The sequence below is a fragment of the Bombus flavifrons genome, chromosome 3, assembly GCF_040668555.2.
Source record: "Bombus flavifrons isolate JBK064 chromosome 3, iyBomFlav1_principal, whole genome shotgun sequence".
NCBI lineage: Eukaryota > Metazoa > Arthropoda > Insecta > Hymenoptera > Apidae > Bombus > Bombus flavifrons.
The window spans coordinates 9,297,912-9,312,862 of record NC_138444.1 but is presented as its reverse complement, the minus strand read 5'-3'; the positions used below and the strand labels follow the sequence as shown (position 1 = coordinate 9,312,862).

Genomic DNA, 14,951 nt, shown 5'->3' with positions numbered 1-14,951 from the left:
TGTAGACGGATCTGCAGATGAAAGTAACGAGCTAACGTTATTGTATGTATTAGGTTGTCCGAAAAGTTTCTTTTGTTTTGTAAGGAAATAATAGACGCACAGTGTTTTTTGTTTTATATTAATTTATTGAACTATACATGAACATAATAATAGAAATAGAACGAAATAGATCACACCTAGTTCAATAAAATAATATAAAGGAGAAATTGTTGTTCATCTGTTATCACTTTATGAAACGAAAGAAACTTTTCGGACAACCTAATACAAGTTGTTTTCTAGCGAGCTAAGAGATATTTACACTGTTCGTTATAAGTATTAGGATAACTGTTGATATTCGTTATAAATTGAATACTCTTGTCTGGTTTTGCGTTCTAGTTATCTTGCTTGATACGCTTTATGATTTTTATTGTTATGTTTATAATGTAAGATACTAAATAAAATACAGTCTACTATAATTTTTCAATAATCGTAACAAGTAGATATTTTAATGGTTACCAGCGGTGTATATATACACGTTTTCAAAAGTATTTGTACCTTTTAAATACTTTATACTATAATAAATAAATATTATAATAATTAAATATTTTATAATATATGTTTTACGAAAAATTTGGAAATTTAAAATAACGCCATGTTAATCGATATAGGTATACATATTGTTAAGGTATAGAGAGGATTTGGAGAAACAAATAGTTTAAAATTTATTTGCAGATTTTTCAACTCTGCTTGTACGTTACTCTCTGAAGGACTCGATAACCTACTCGCTTGGTTGTTTGTTTTCTTCTGATTACTTCTGATCACTTCTAATGGCTTTTAATCCTTTAACATATCATACGGGCATAGCCCGTAGTACGATGATCGGGCCAAACCTAAATAATACAGGCATTCTCGAACGTAAATTGTAAGTTAAGGGGTTAATAACTTCTAACCGCTTTTAATCGCTTTTGCCTCAACTGATACCTGGACATCCTTCGACGCTCACATACACTTTCACACATACAGTATAAGTGTACCATATATTTAACACATATATCTATAATCTAAAAATTATTCGCCAAATTTTTACATATCCTTCGTAAATTACTCAATAAGTCGCTTTGGTTTTTTAAATCTCCAAAATCCATGCTTCATTCGTTCATTCATTACCGTCACAATCTGTTGATGAAACTAGTACATACATACTGACCTACATCCGCTAGGTAAAGTTCTCTAAAATCAAGGAAACCCCGTGGGCACAATAACTTCGAGTTACACAGGCAATTTCTTCCACGATTCATGCGTAGAAATCTCCGCTTTATGACTGCGATACAGGGCCGATAAAAAAATAGAAAGGAGGCAAAGGAGACAGAAGTTCCCTTGATATTTCAACGACAATTTCATCGACAACGAAATCACAGTATCTATTCGATATGTTGCGGAGAATGTTCTGTTCTGGCCGTAATTATTGCTGGTAGATACGTTATTATCATTGGTAGTATTGATGAAACAGCCCTAGCGGCGAAGCTACTTCAACGATTCAGCGGTTAAAACGTGGAAAAGTCACGCGATCGAACGCACGAACGGGCCGAGTTGAAACGAAACCTCTAGTTAACAGGTTCGATGCGTTAGTTTGCCCAGTTGCGTGTTTCCGCTTCTCGAAGTTGCGGTTACATTCTCGAATTTCAAGCACCGAAATAATTAGCCGATGTTCACGATTTTGTGGAAAAGCCAGGACTTTTCTAAGGAATACACGCCGTCAGTTTTTGCCTCTCGTGTTCTTTATGTATTTTATTTCTTTTCAAATACAGAAAGCCACTCTCTAACTCATTTTTCTTTGCGAATATAATCCCGTTAAAATTGTGATGGAAACAACAAGAACGTTAAACAACAATTTTGTAATATCGTTCTCAATAAAAAAGAAGGGTCAAGACGATTGTTGCTTTCATAAAAAATTTACATTCTTGAAACAAATTACAATATAATTTTTCAAACCATTTATCTGAAAACCGATATCTATTGCTATGCAGCAACCTAACAGTTATCAAAAATAATTCGACAATCTGATCCAAAAGAATAATTTCATGCTTAAAATATTGGAATCTAGTTGTCCGATAATAGACCTCTCTCAACAATTTCAACGACTTGAACAATCTATCCTCAAACACCAACGAACTAACTTCCAATAGAAACTTCTCTTCTCATGATATGTCGGAAAATATCCGTCAAATGTGAGTGAACAGCGTCGTTCCACGCAGTCGGCAAAGTGTCTTGCTGTTCCCATTAACCAACACTTGAACACACTAGGTTAGAATGTGACAACAGGTGTGGCAATTTCGCAATTACCTTTCTTATCGTGGCTGAACGAATAATACTGGAATTACAATGCCGCTGAGCGAGAGCACCTACGGCGTTAAAAACAGACAGCGGGAAGCGCTAAAACCGGGCACGGAAGTTACGGGAAGAAGCGAGTGCCACGCGGCTAATAAACCTCTTTACTGCTGGTGACGAAGGGCGAGGAAAGGTGTGATACGAGCAGAAACTTTATCTCGCATGCTGTCGTGGAATTGGTTTTAATAAAAAGTGTGTCAGGCCGTTGGAAATAGTTACTTTTCAACCGGGCCTGTGATACGGATGTGATTTCTCAACCATTTTTTAGTTCTAGATTTTTTATTGACACTTTTAACATACTTCGTTTTAGGGTAATTGTTTAGAATAGGATACGTCTCATGTATTTTGATAACCGAATAAAAGAGTAACGTGTCTAATCAGTATACGATTATTCTACTTATTTGATCTTACAGCGTCTTAATTCTTGTTATTGGCTTATATCTTTGACTAAAAATCTTAGGATAGTTACATTTGCTGCGAATAGACAGTTAAGAATAACGTGTTTGACCAGTAAGTAACTATTCTACTTATGTGATCTTATATTCTTCTAATTCTTATTGCCTTACATGTTCGGTCGAAAATCTTATATTTGTTGTGAATGTAAAGCGCTCAGAGATACGAAGAAGTATTATCATTACTTTGTTTTGTTAAAAGTCGCAAATACCGAGCTACACGTGCGAGGGTTCGCGGGACAACAAAAAGTGTTGTTTGCGGTGGAACGTTGATTGTTGGTGAGAAAGTGCGAAAACGTAGGTCTCGGCAGCTATCTGGGCTGGGAGCGAGCCCCGTTTAATCCGACCATAATTTCGCCATTAAAGTTAACAACGTCTCCAGGTCCCAGGCAGTTACGCGGCTCCTCCACTCGGTTGGCCGTCGTTGAATATAGAAATTTCGGTTAACCATAATTATAACGGCGCGACTGGAGAGTTGGGGTCCCGCTGACGATCCTCCGCGGCGCGGAAATTATTAATTCCTTCTCTCTCGAGCCCTCGCTCATCCTTCCGTAGGCGCTTATTTTCGTCGAGATTTGCTACGCGGACCGAATGCCGGAAGAGATACACGAACGACGTCGGAAGTCCCGTGAAGGCCCGAGGCCACGCGATTAACCTGCTTTCCAGGCTTTCCATCCTCGGTTCGTTCGAGTGACTTTTAAGCGTATTTACGTTTCCTTTCGATGGAGTCGATGGAGCCCGGGATTCGCTCGCTGAAAATTGGACGACGACACGGTTGCTGTTACAATTGCTTGAGGAAGGAGTGACATGGGGGAGCGGGAGGAGTATGGAAAGTGGAAAACGAATCGTGGAATAGTGGGATGGCTGTTTATCGAGCACGGTACAATTTAGGTTTTTGAATGTTTGATGTGCAGGAGTTTAGTCCAGAAGGTACAGCGACTCGCGAAAATATTCGAACACTTACTATCGGAAATGTTTATGAATATATTACGTGCGAAACTTGTTAAAATCTTACACAGTGTTTACTTTTCTGAGTTTGCGTTTCTCACAGTAATTATCGTTTTATGGACTTCTGTATTATTTTCTCTTATTAAGAAATAGGTACTGTTATAAAATTTACATCGCGCGAAGGAATTTATGACGAACATAAGAAAGATTGACTTTGTTCGAAATTTCGAATATTATAGTATTTTTAGTTTTCCTATCGCTATTCATTTCTATTAATGTGTGCAATATTAACATGATTTTCTAAATTACTGGTAATATATGGAGTATCGATGGAGTAATTTGATAGTGCAATTTTTGAGAAAGTGGTTTTTAAAATAAAGTAGTTGACGTGAGAGATAGACAAGAGATAATACTTAGACCCGGTAGAAACTGGATACTAAACTTATTTCTATGGGATAATACACTTCGAATTCCCCGAAGCGCTGTCCCAGGCCACTTGCGATAGAAGTTCACAGTAGTGCAATATTGCATGAACTAAGCCTTTGCGATAGTTAGTAAGAAATTAATTCGATCTTACTTCAATCTAAAATTAATTCTGCCCTCGAGTAAGCCTTGCAAGAGCTAATATAAAATCGTAACTGGAATATCTGAGATTACAAACTGTTAAAATATTATTTAAATACGTAATTATTAAATTTCAGTAAGTTAACAATATATTACTTGGAATATTCTTTCGCATTCATGTTTCAAAATCAATTAATAAACATACGGGTATCTTTCGAACCTATTTCAGAAATTTTAATCATCATATCGATAGTTTAAAACTAGCTTCGCTATTTCCTAAAACGTCCATTTCACGAAACGTTCTATATTAGAAATAGCGTGGAAAAAATCGAAGAAATTATAGTATAATTAGATTAGATTAAATTAAATTAGACTATTCTGAATTTACATTTAGAATATCGCAATTGTAACGAGGTGAAATGGAAAATGCACGTGTCTGTTCGGTAATCTATTAATATCAATCTACAATATTAATCGAAAAAGTTCACTCGTTACTATGGTTATCAATGTCGCAGTTATAACGATGTCTTTACCCATGGTCTCTTTATTTTTTAACAAGTCGCTTCATCGTGTCATTCTTACGGAAGATAAATTATGTGATATTCATATTTGGGAAAACTAAAAATGTCCTGTTCACAATTGATTATGTCCTTTATTATCTCTTAACTTCGTAATCATAGAGTTTTCTATTCAAGGAATGACAGGCTGAACATGTTAACAGTTACTATAAAGTCAATTCAGCTGGATAATAAAAGAGAAGAAAATGAGAAACTGAAAAAAGAAAAGTTTCAAGTTCGATCTTCGGAACATACGAGAAATATTCTGAAACGGTGGCCGAGGAGGAAATTGCAAACAGGTTTTGCGAAGATGTAAAAAACATAATTAAAGTGAAATTACCGCGAGCGAAATAGAAAAGAAGCCATCCTCGTTCCGCTGTTTCGTTTAAATTCTTCGTCCTTTCGTTTTACTTCTTCTCCCTTTGGTTCCTCGCGTCTTCGTACACGCGCCAACCGTCTAGTCTGTGCATTCTGTAGAAACGTTTCATCGACAAGCGGTTCCTTCTTGCCTTCCGCCAAACGGACCACGGTTCATTTCTCCTTCGATGTTTAACAGCGCTCGTTACGCTGCTACGTAAACGACGGCAAAAGCGGTTCGTCCCTCGTTGCGCAATTCGACGCAATTAAATAACTTTCTTTTTTGTCCCGGCACTATACGAACTCTTATTTTTCGAACCTTTGACCATTCGATCGTTTAAAGGAACGACACGGCGTTTCCTTTATTTTAGGAACTAATTGAAAAAACAGAACTCAATGGAAAATTGTTCAAGCGCACTTGTTTTCTCATTGGTGAAAATAATTTATTTCTAAGATTTATTGATGAATTACGGTTTCATTTTCTTGCCATCAAGTACTTTTTGTAGCAGGAAATTTGTTGATGCATACACCTTCGTAGCGTTCGTTGGAAAATGCACAGAGTGCACATAATACGCAAAAACGTATGAGATAGCTTTACCGTAGTATTTGTTACGATATTTAGTAGGTAAAACAAATTTACGTCTGCGTTCAGTTTTTTCAATTACATTCGTAAAAATATAAATTTGCGTAATTATCCGCACTGTATCCGTAACACACCCGATGAACTCTATCGCGAATTAAGAGAACAAGGATGTGAAACGATCATGGCTCGCATCGAGATAGGACACGGTATAGAGAAGCATGGGAGATTGACAATGGCGAGAGGAGAGGGCGGAGATCAGGACAGGCCGAGAAAGTTTTCCAATTTGAGGCAATTAGTTTGCCCGTGCGGGGTTGGATGGCATGCATCCAGATAATCGAATATGGGTCACCGTCGGAAGTGGAATGAGTCGCGCTTTGGTCAGGCCGAGAGTCTGACGACTGTGGTGGCAAGAGCGGAAAGCTAGATAGAGAGAATGTTGGAGAGGGACATAGAGTAATAGAGCGAAGAGAAACGATGGAGGAGAAGAGAGAAGGTTTGACGTGCGCACGTGGACGAGGGTCGACTAGAAAACCGGAGCTCCAAGCAATAATTGTTCGAGGGAGAATCTCGAACTATTCGATACGCTTAGGGCATTAAAACGTTCGCCACGGATGGAACGCCGGATGATTTGCATATAGAAAAAACGACGAGCCCTGGCTCTCGACAGCACCGGCCGGCTGTTTCGAGGCGGAAAAAGTAATGAATATGGAAAGGGACGCGGTAATGCGGAAGATAAAGTGTTCCTCGTGGAATGAGAATTCAATTATGAGGACGTTGAGTGCTCCGAGACGAGACACTCTCGCTCGCTGAATTTTAAGCGATTTAACGATTACCGTTTCCGATCCGATCTCTCATCGCGTTTGCAGATTTCCAGCATTTCTTTTTTTTTTTTTTTGTTTTTCTTTTTTCTGTATGGAGTGTATATGGCTAGATGCGAAGAGTATCGGGCACTTTTTTCTGTTTTTTGAATGGAAATTTGAAGAAGGTTTTTACGGTGCAATCAACGATCTTGCGCTGTTACGTTTAGGAATCCTATGTTGCTTTCTCAGAAGGCGTTTGAAATTTCATAAGCTTCGAAAACGGACGCTGGTTAGTCTGGTTTTTATGGTGCTTTTTCTGTGATTATCGAGCCCAGAGATTAAATGTTTTACGGGGTTTTGAAACTGTGGTCTGGTTTCCTTTCCTTATATTTAAATTTTGCGTGAACGTAGAGACATTGAAAAATTTCCCGTGGTTCAACAAATATATTGTTATCACAGTATCACAAACGCATCAATTTCTTCAAATTTCATGAAATATTGACAAATTTGCGACCAAACCCTCGCAATTTCTTTCTACAATCACAGTTTTGAAGAAGTAAGAATCTAAGTGTATATGTAAATTAATTGAAAAAGATAATAAACTGAAACGTAGTACGTCAATGTCAGCTTGTAACGAAGTAACATAGAATTATTACATAGTCGTATAATTCCTTGAAAGAAACTTTTGAAAGAAAATATCTCGTTTCAAGAGTTACAGTCTTACTGTTGATCGCATTCTTCAGTTTCAATTCTGAATCACCATTATCAATCGATTGATCGATCATTTCTCGACGCTAAGAAGTTCAATTGATCGATGCTCTTCGTTGCTTGATGGAACTTTAAAGTTCTCACCGGTGTAGCAGAAGTTTCTAAAGATATACGAGTTAAGAAACTGGCAAATACCATGCATTAATTCACTGTACAACGTAAAATATATCCCTTTTCACGCTTCGGACATACAAATCTATTAATTTATATTTTTAATTTCAATATCATCGCTATTCCAATAACAAGTTTGACAAATAACAAATCAGGTTTATTATTTTCCAATTAGAACATCAATATATTATTCTAGTATTCTATTATTTGTTGTATATAAATGGATCGTACATAACAGTTAAGCAATACATAGTGTGTTGCCGAGTTCCAAACACTTCGATAATAGTTGTGTTTCATTGCTTTACAGAATCCGAGGCCAGTTGGGACGAATGGTGGACCTACGACGGAATTTCAGGTAAGTCTTTAATCCACCTAAATCCGTCGGTAATTCAACTAACAGGGAAAGACTTCCAGAGTGTAAACTCATAAGATCTCAAAATATTAAGACCAAAGATTTAAATGATATAAATATATCCTTATTTTTAATCTTCGCGTTAAACAAATATCACGATATAGTTCATTTTCATAAGTAACGAGTAAAATAGAAGTAAAAAGGAAATGTAGTATCTCTTTGATGAGAATTTCCCCGCCCCCCTTGCCTCCACCCAGTGACTAATATTACATCGCGCTGACTCCCTTCATTTTGGAAAATCTGATTTCCAAAGGAATTTCCATCAATTTTCCGAGTTGCCGGATAAAGTAATCGCCTGTGTAATTGCGAATCGATACCGATACCGGGCTGCTCAGAAAGAGAAATTAATCGGCACGAATTAATTTCCATTAATATTCGAGGATTTCACAATCGATTGCGTCAAGTTCGTCGAGCAACGTTCCGGTCTTTCGAGAACTCGACGGAATAATGAGATATCGGAAAGATTCCGCGTTAAAAATCACTCTTTCTCCGGTTGTCTACGGTAAGGCTAATATTGAAAAAGTTCTCTGACGAGCTGATACCTCCGGGACTATATTAAGAAGCTATGTTACGATAAATCGACATTTTGTTTCTATGCAGAAGCTTACATACTTATTTTCTTTCTTTCAATTTCTTTCTATATGAAAGTTTGTCTTCCTATCTTATTTTTATGATGCATTAAGACGCAATGAACTTCCGAATAATTCGATGCATTTACAGGGTCATTGGTAACTGGTGGTACAAGCGGAAAGGGGGTGATTCTACGCGAAAAAAGAAGTCGAAAATATACAATAAAAATTTTTCGTTTCAGGCTTTGTTTTCGAGAAAATCGACTTTGAATTTTCGCTCGGTACGCGTGCACTTTATCACGTCTTGTTATAACGGATCTCACTGTAGATCGTTGTCTCGATGGAAAAATTAAAAAAAAAGAAAAATTAAGAAACAAAATTTTTATTCTATATTTTCGACTTCTTTTTTCGCGTAGAATCACCCCCTTTCCGCTTGTACCACCAGTTACTAAAGACCCTGTATATTAGTAATTCAAAGATTGCACATGAACTGTAGCATCTTCTTTTTTATAAGCTAAATATTATGCTTTGCCCTTTATGTGTCTTCAAATTATTTTTAAAATTCTACTGCAGAGAAATAAATTATTCGACTCGCTTGTTCATTAACATACAACACAGGTAATATAGTCCACTTGTGCATTGTTAAAAATTCATCATCCAATTAATCCATACCTAATTTCGATCATTCTCGAGGTAACAAGAAGGTTTCGGGATTTAAGTTGTCGGAGACAAGAAAAATTGATCAGTTTCCGTGATATACGGGGTTGGTGGCGACGCGAAGGTCTCCTAATTTTCTTAATTTTAAGTTACGACGCCATCGAGTGGCTCGTGGCGCCGGCACGAATTTTTTAATCTCGCCGCGCCGCCGAGTTTTTATTAAAAATAAGACGGCCACCCGATAGGGTCGTGCGAGGCACGAGAGCCTCGAGTTTAGTGTTGTTCCGCCATGTGAGCCAGCTGCCACAAGAGATACAGTGCCGTATAACCTGGGTTAAGGCACGGTTCCTATAAAGCCTCGACCTGCCCCTTTCCGCAAAATTTTCGCTTCGCTTCTCGGTCGAATTCCTTTTTATCGCGTGAACTTTCTCACATTCGACCTTCGTCTCACTGTGTGTATATATATATGTATATATATGTCGGGTTAATCGGGTTTGTTGGGTTGGTGCTGGTTCTTGGGGCGCCTTGTGTTTCTTCATTAGGACTAGCCATTATAGTTGTTCAAAGGTTTATATTTACAGTATTATGTACAGGAGTTGATTAAACAAGGTTTAACTGTATAACGTAAAGTCACTCTTAAATATACCATGTTCTCGGGTTTAACGAATCCACGGTCAACGGGACAACTTTTTGAACATTTAGTTATAAGCTATTCTTGAAATGACGTTAGCTATGACGTTCGGTATCTTTTAGACTAATCGTTTGACGTTGTGTATCAACTCTCCAAGGTGATCATACAAATAAAAGACTGACACGATCACACTTGTCAATTGCATATTGATCAGGGTTATCAACAAAATTCCAGGCACCGTTACTAGGCTCGCGTAGAGCCGTTATTGCTCCCGCCTCGGGACTTGTTTGTTAATACAACGTGTGTCCCTCAACATTTGTACTTCTACGTTCATCCCGAGACCGTGGCTACGTTCGGTGACCGACAGTGTCACCTCAACCTCAAGTCCACTGTTATAATACTATATTGAACAGCTTAAACAAACAGTTTAACCGAAAGTATTGGGAATCTTCCCAAAATTCCAAAAGAAAGGCCCGCCATCTATACATCTCCGACACGGCCATCCTGACAATCACCCGTCCTCGGGTGCATCTAAAATATTCGATTTTCTTAACATTAGACTTAACACAATTGACATTTTACAATCTAACTAAATATTCCAATTAGTCAAGGGCCCAGTTCAACAACAAAGATTCCGATGAAATGCTCTTTAATAAATCGAAACACAACAATCAGTAACATTACAATTTCGTCCAAAGTGCTAGTTGCATCCTGTGAACCACCAGTCATCAGTTTATTCAATTTAACACCTGTTCACACCTCAATACTACTGGTCGTACATGGTCGTACACACTAAAGTACACACTAAATTTCATCACATTACCACAATGGGCGCTCATGAGAACACTGAACTTCGTTCTCATCACCACACTGGATGCACATGAGAACACTGAACTTCGTTCTCATCACCACACTGGATGCACATGAGAACACTGAACTTGGCGTTATAACGTACTAGGTGTTCATAACGTACGAGGAAACACCATGCTAGATGTTATGGTCATAGTGTTAATGCTCCTCAAAAATCGATACTAGATACCATGAACATAATACATTGTGTACGAGGAAACACTATGCTAGATGTTATGGTCATAGTGTTAATGTTCCTCCTGGATCGGTGTACTCAAACTGTCATTGTCACTTCCATCACCATTACTACAGATATCCAACTCAGCAGGAATGCAACTATCTGGCATTTTCCTTAACTTATCATGACTGTACTTGTATGATCGTTTACCATCCAACGTCTTTAAAACGTACCTGTTTCCTTCTAAAATCTCTGCTATTACAAATGGGCCCCTAAACTTTGGATCCAATTTGGTTTGATTTCTCTCTTCGTTTTTGCGCAACACAAAATCTCCAAGATTAAATCTAACTACCTTAGCCTTAGTTTTATCATATCTTTCTTTATCGTACTTAGCGTTAATCTCAATGTTCTTTATAGCTTGCTGTCTTACATCGGAGATAACTATTTCTCTTTCTTCCATATTATCAGGCAACAACAAACCGAAGGGTCTTGCTGCTTTGCCGGTCAATAACTCTAATGGACTTGATTTTGTCACACGATTGGTAGTGCAATTCAAAGCCAATTGTATTTCACCAATCGCATCTTGCCACGTGCGGCCGGTCGTCTCCACTGTAGTGAACATGTTTTTCAAAGTACCCATAACACGCTCCACCTGCCCGTTAGCTCTACTGGCACCGGTTGCTATCAAGTGTAGTTTAATTTGTTTTTCACTACAAAAATCTTTGAACTCTTTACCAGTAAAGCATCTACCTTGATCCGCTATTACTCGGCAAGGACTCCCGAATAAGAATATAGCTGACTTGAGTGCTTTAACAGTATTAAAGGAATCCAACTTACGCGTATGGTGCAAAAATACAAATTTAGTAAAAGCATCAATCAAAACAATAACATATTCTTTCAAGTCACTCTTTCCACTTAACTTGCCCGTAATATCCATGTGAACCGTATGCCAAGGTATGCTGATTTTAGGTATAGGATATAGTTCAGCTTGAACTTTACCTGAACTCGTCTTGGAAACCTGACAAGCATGACAGTTCTCCACGAATTTACGAACATATTTCGCCATTCCTCTAAACCAGTGATACTCATACAGCTTTTCAAGCGTTTTATCCCAACCTAAATGCATAATTGACTGGTGCACATGATTAATTACGGACCACCTAAAACCTCTTGGGACAATAGGCAAACTGAGAGTCCTGCCTTTTCTTTGTATTTTGCGGTAAAGGGTACTAGACCGTAATTCGTACGTACTTGCAATATCCTCCGCGAGTTCATCATTTTGTAACTTAGTAACAATTTCCGAAATTTGAGGATCGCGACGCTGTTCCGCTAACAACCATCCTTTAGAAATTTCAGTCAGATTAATTTCCTTTTCTTTAATTTTGTTAATTTCTACGCGATCAATATCTATAGGATTCCGCGAAAAGAAATCTACATGAGCCATTCGTTTTCCTTCGCGATACATAATGTTAAAATTAAAGGTTTGTAAATACGCCCACCACCTGTGAACCCTGTCATTTAAATTTACTTTATTGCTGGACGCCTTCAAAGAATTACAATCCGTTACAACAAGGAACTCTCGTCCATGCAAATAGTGTCGGAAATGTTTAATAGCGTTAACTACTGCTAACGTCTCCAACTCATACGAGTGATATCTGGATTCAGCAGGACTAGTTCTTTTGCTATAATATTCCACTACTCTGTTTTTCCCTTCAACTTTCTGCATCAAAATAGCCCCATATCCATCTAGACTGGCATCGGTATGTAATTCTATAGGATATTTAGGATCAAATATCATCAACACTGGTTCATCGGTGAGAATTGATATTATTCTTTGTCTTATCTTTTCGTGCCTATCCGTCCAGCTTATATTTTTATTACTAGAAGTAAGTGCATATAAAGGCTTCATTATTTGTGAGAATTTTGGAACAAATTTTCGAAAATAAGAAGCCAAACCAATAAACTGCCTGAGCTACGTAACGGTCGTCGGTGCGGATAAAGAACTCAAGGCTTGTATTTTACCCGGGTTGGGGCGAACTTCACCGTTGTGAATAACATAACCCAAATAGAGAACCGAAGTTTTTAGAAAAGAGCATTTAGAGAAATTAAAAGAAAATCCAGCGTTCACAAGGGTGTTCAATACGATATCTAATCTTTCTAAAGCCTGGTCAACCGAATCAGCGGTAATTAGTACATCATCCAAATATACAACTACGTACGAATAAGCAAGATCTCCTAAGGCCTTAAAAATTGCTCTCTGAAAGACGGACGGTGCATTTTTCAACCCAAACGGCATTGTTATGTATTCGTATTGCCCGTCTGGAGTAACAAACGCTGTATACTCCGTGGAATTTGGATGAATAGGAATTTGATGAAACCCACTGGCCATATCCAAGGAAATAAAGTACTTAGCTTTCTGCAATCTCGCGATTTGATCCGCTATTAGAGGTAAAAGAAACCGATCCGCAACCGTGTTTTTATTTAATTCTCTGTAATCCACGCATAGTCTCTCTGAGCCATCCTTCTTTTTAACAAGTAATATGGGGCTCGCGAAAGGAGAATTGCTGGGCCGTACAATTTTCGCCTCTATTAATTTGCTTATTCTTTCACGTACAAGTCTTCGCTCTTCCTCACTAAGCCGGTAAGGACTTCTTTGCACAGTGACGTTAGGATCTATTAACCGTATCTCTAATTGTCCCGTATTAACGCGAGCTCGTGGAAACCCCGTAATAAACGAGTCTTTGAATTTTTCAAGAACAGAAATCAAACGGTTTTTATCATTCCCTATAATATCAGTGTCAACCTCATTAATATTGATTTCGTTTTCTTTGACTTTACTACACGCACTAATTATTTTTGCTCTATTAATAACAATGCCGTTTTGAGTAATATTTACATCAAAACCCTGGCTCAAAATTTCACGACCAATCATTATATCATATTTTAAGTGACTATCAGCAAGAACATGAAAAATTATCTCCAATGTAAATCCATTAATACATACTAAAGACAAAATTTGCGAAGTACATTTAACACAGGTATCTCCTATTCCACGCATCATTACTGTATTAGTCTTTCTTTTACCGGAAAATTTCAATGCCACGGATTCTTTAATTAACGAACACTCAGCCCCTGAGTCGAAGTAAAATGGATACGACTCACCCAGATGAATTAATTTACCAATGGAAGCTTCCGTTACACAGAAATCAACCCGTTTCTCGTTTTTGGAGTTACTGCCTCCTTTAGGTGTACTGCCGTTATTTTTCCCTTTCCGCAACATTGGGCAACTGGGCGCAATATGACCCTCCTCTCGACACTTGAAACATATCACCTTCGATGTAGCGGCTGATTGACTTTCGTTCGGGTTTCGTGTGTTCCTCTGTTTCCCAAATTTTATCCTTTTTTGACACTCCATCACTTTATGTCCGAGGTTACCACAGTAATGACACTTAATCCGGTAATCCGGCGGCTTATGACGTTTAGCTTCAGGACCCGCAGAAAAGTTGTCCGTAACAATCACCGGCCTCTTCTTTGCGTAAGAGAAAGCTCTCATTTCCCTTAGAAATTCATCCTCAGTCTTAATATCACTTGTAAGTGCAACCCGTTCAAAACGCTGATCTTGCGTAGCCAATTGGAAAAGAACAGTAGCGTTGATCACCTCAGCCATAGTTAAATTTTCCCATCTTGCCTTCAGGAAGGAACGGAGACGTATACCAAAAGCTCCTATAGTTTCATCTTTCAGTGGTTTTTCATGAGACATCTTCATTAGCGCTGAGGTAGCTGTTTCTTTACCACCAAAACGCGCAGTGAAAAGGTCTTTAAATTTTGTCCAAGTAATATCTCTACCAACCAATACTTACGTTAGCCATTGCACTGCTGTACCTTCTAGAGCACAACTCAAAGCAGTATATAACACACTGCCTTGCAAGGGATTTTCTTTCATAATCAGATTTACTACTGCACACCATGCAGCTGGGTCAGAACCTGCGATTTCTGGGTTAAAACGCGGAAGCGATAGATTCTTCGTTTCCGCACCCGGTTCTGTCACAAGCGTCCGTATTAACTCACGCATGATTGTTATATGCTCTCGCATGGACAAAAACGGCTCTGATCCCACTTCTGATGTCGGGTTAATCGGGTTTGTTGGG

At 38.2% G+C, this 14,951-nt stretch overlaps 1 protein-coding gene across 4 annotated transcripts in view; it reads left to right on the top strand.

Annotated features, from left to right (window-relative positions):
• CARPA (Carbonic anhydrase-related protein A) overlaps positions 1–14,951 on the top strand; it is a 234,741-nt gene that overhangs the window by 115,545 nt on the left and 104,245 nt on the right. For all 4 annotated transcript variants that reach the window (XM_069109131.1, XM_069109127.1, XM_069109130.1 and 1 more), the window contains exon 2: positions 7,815–7,862. In XM_069109131.1, the coding sequence (XP_068965232.1) occupies positions 7,815–7,862 (48 nt within the window). The remainder of the gene's footprint in view (positions 1–7,814; positions 7,863–14,951) is intronic.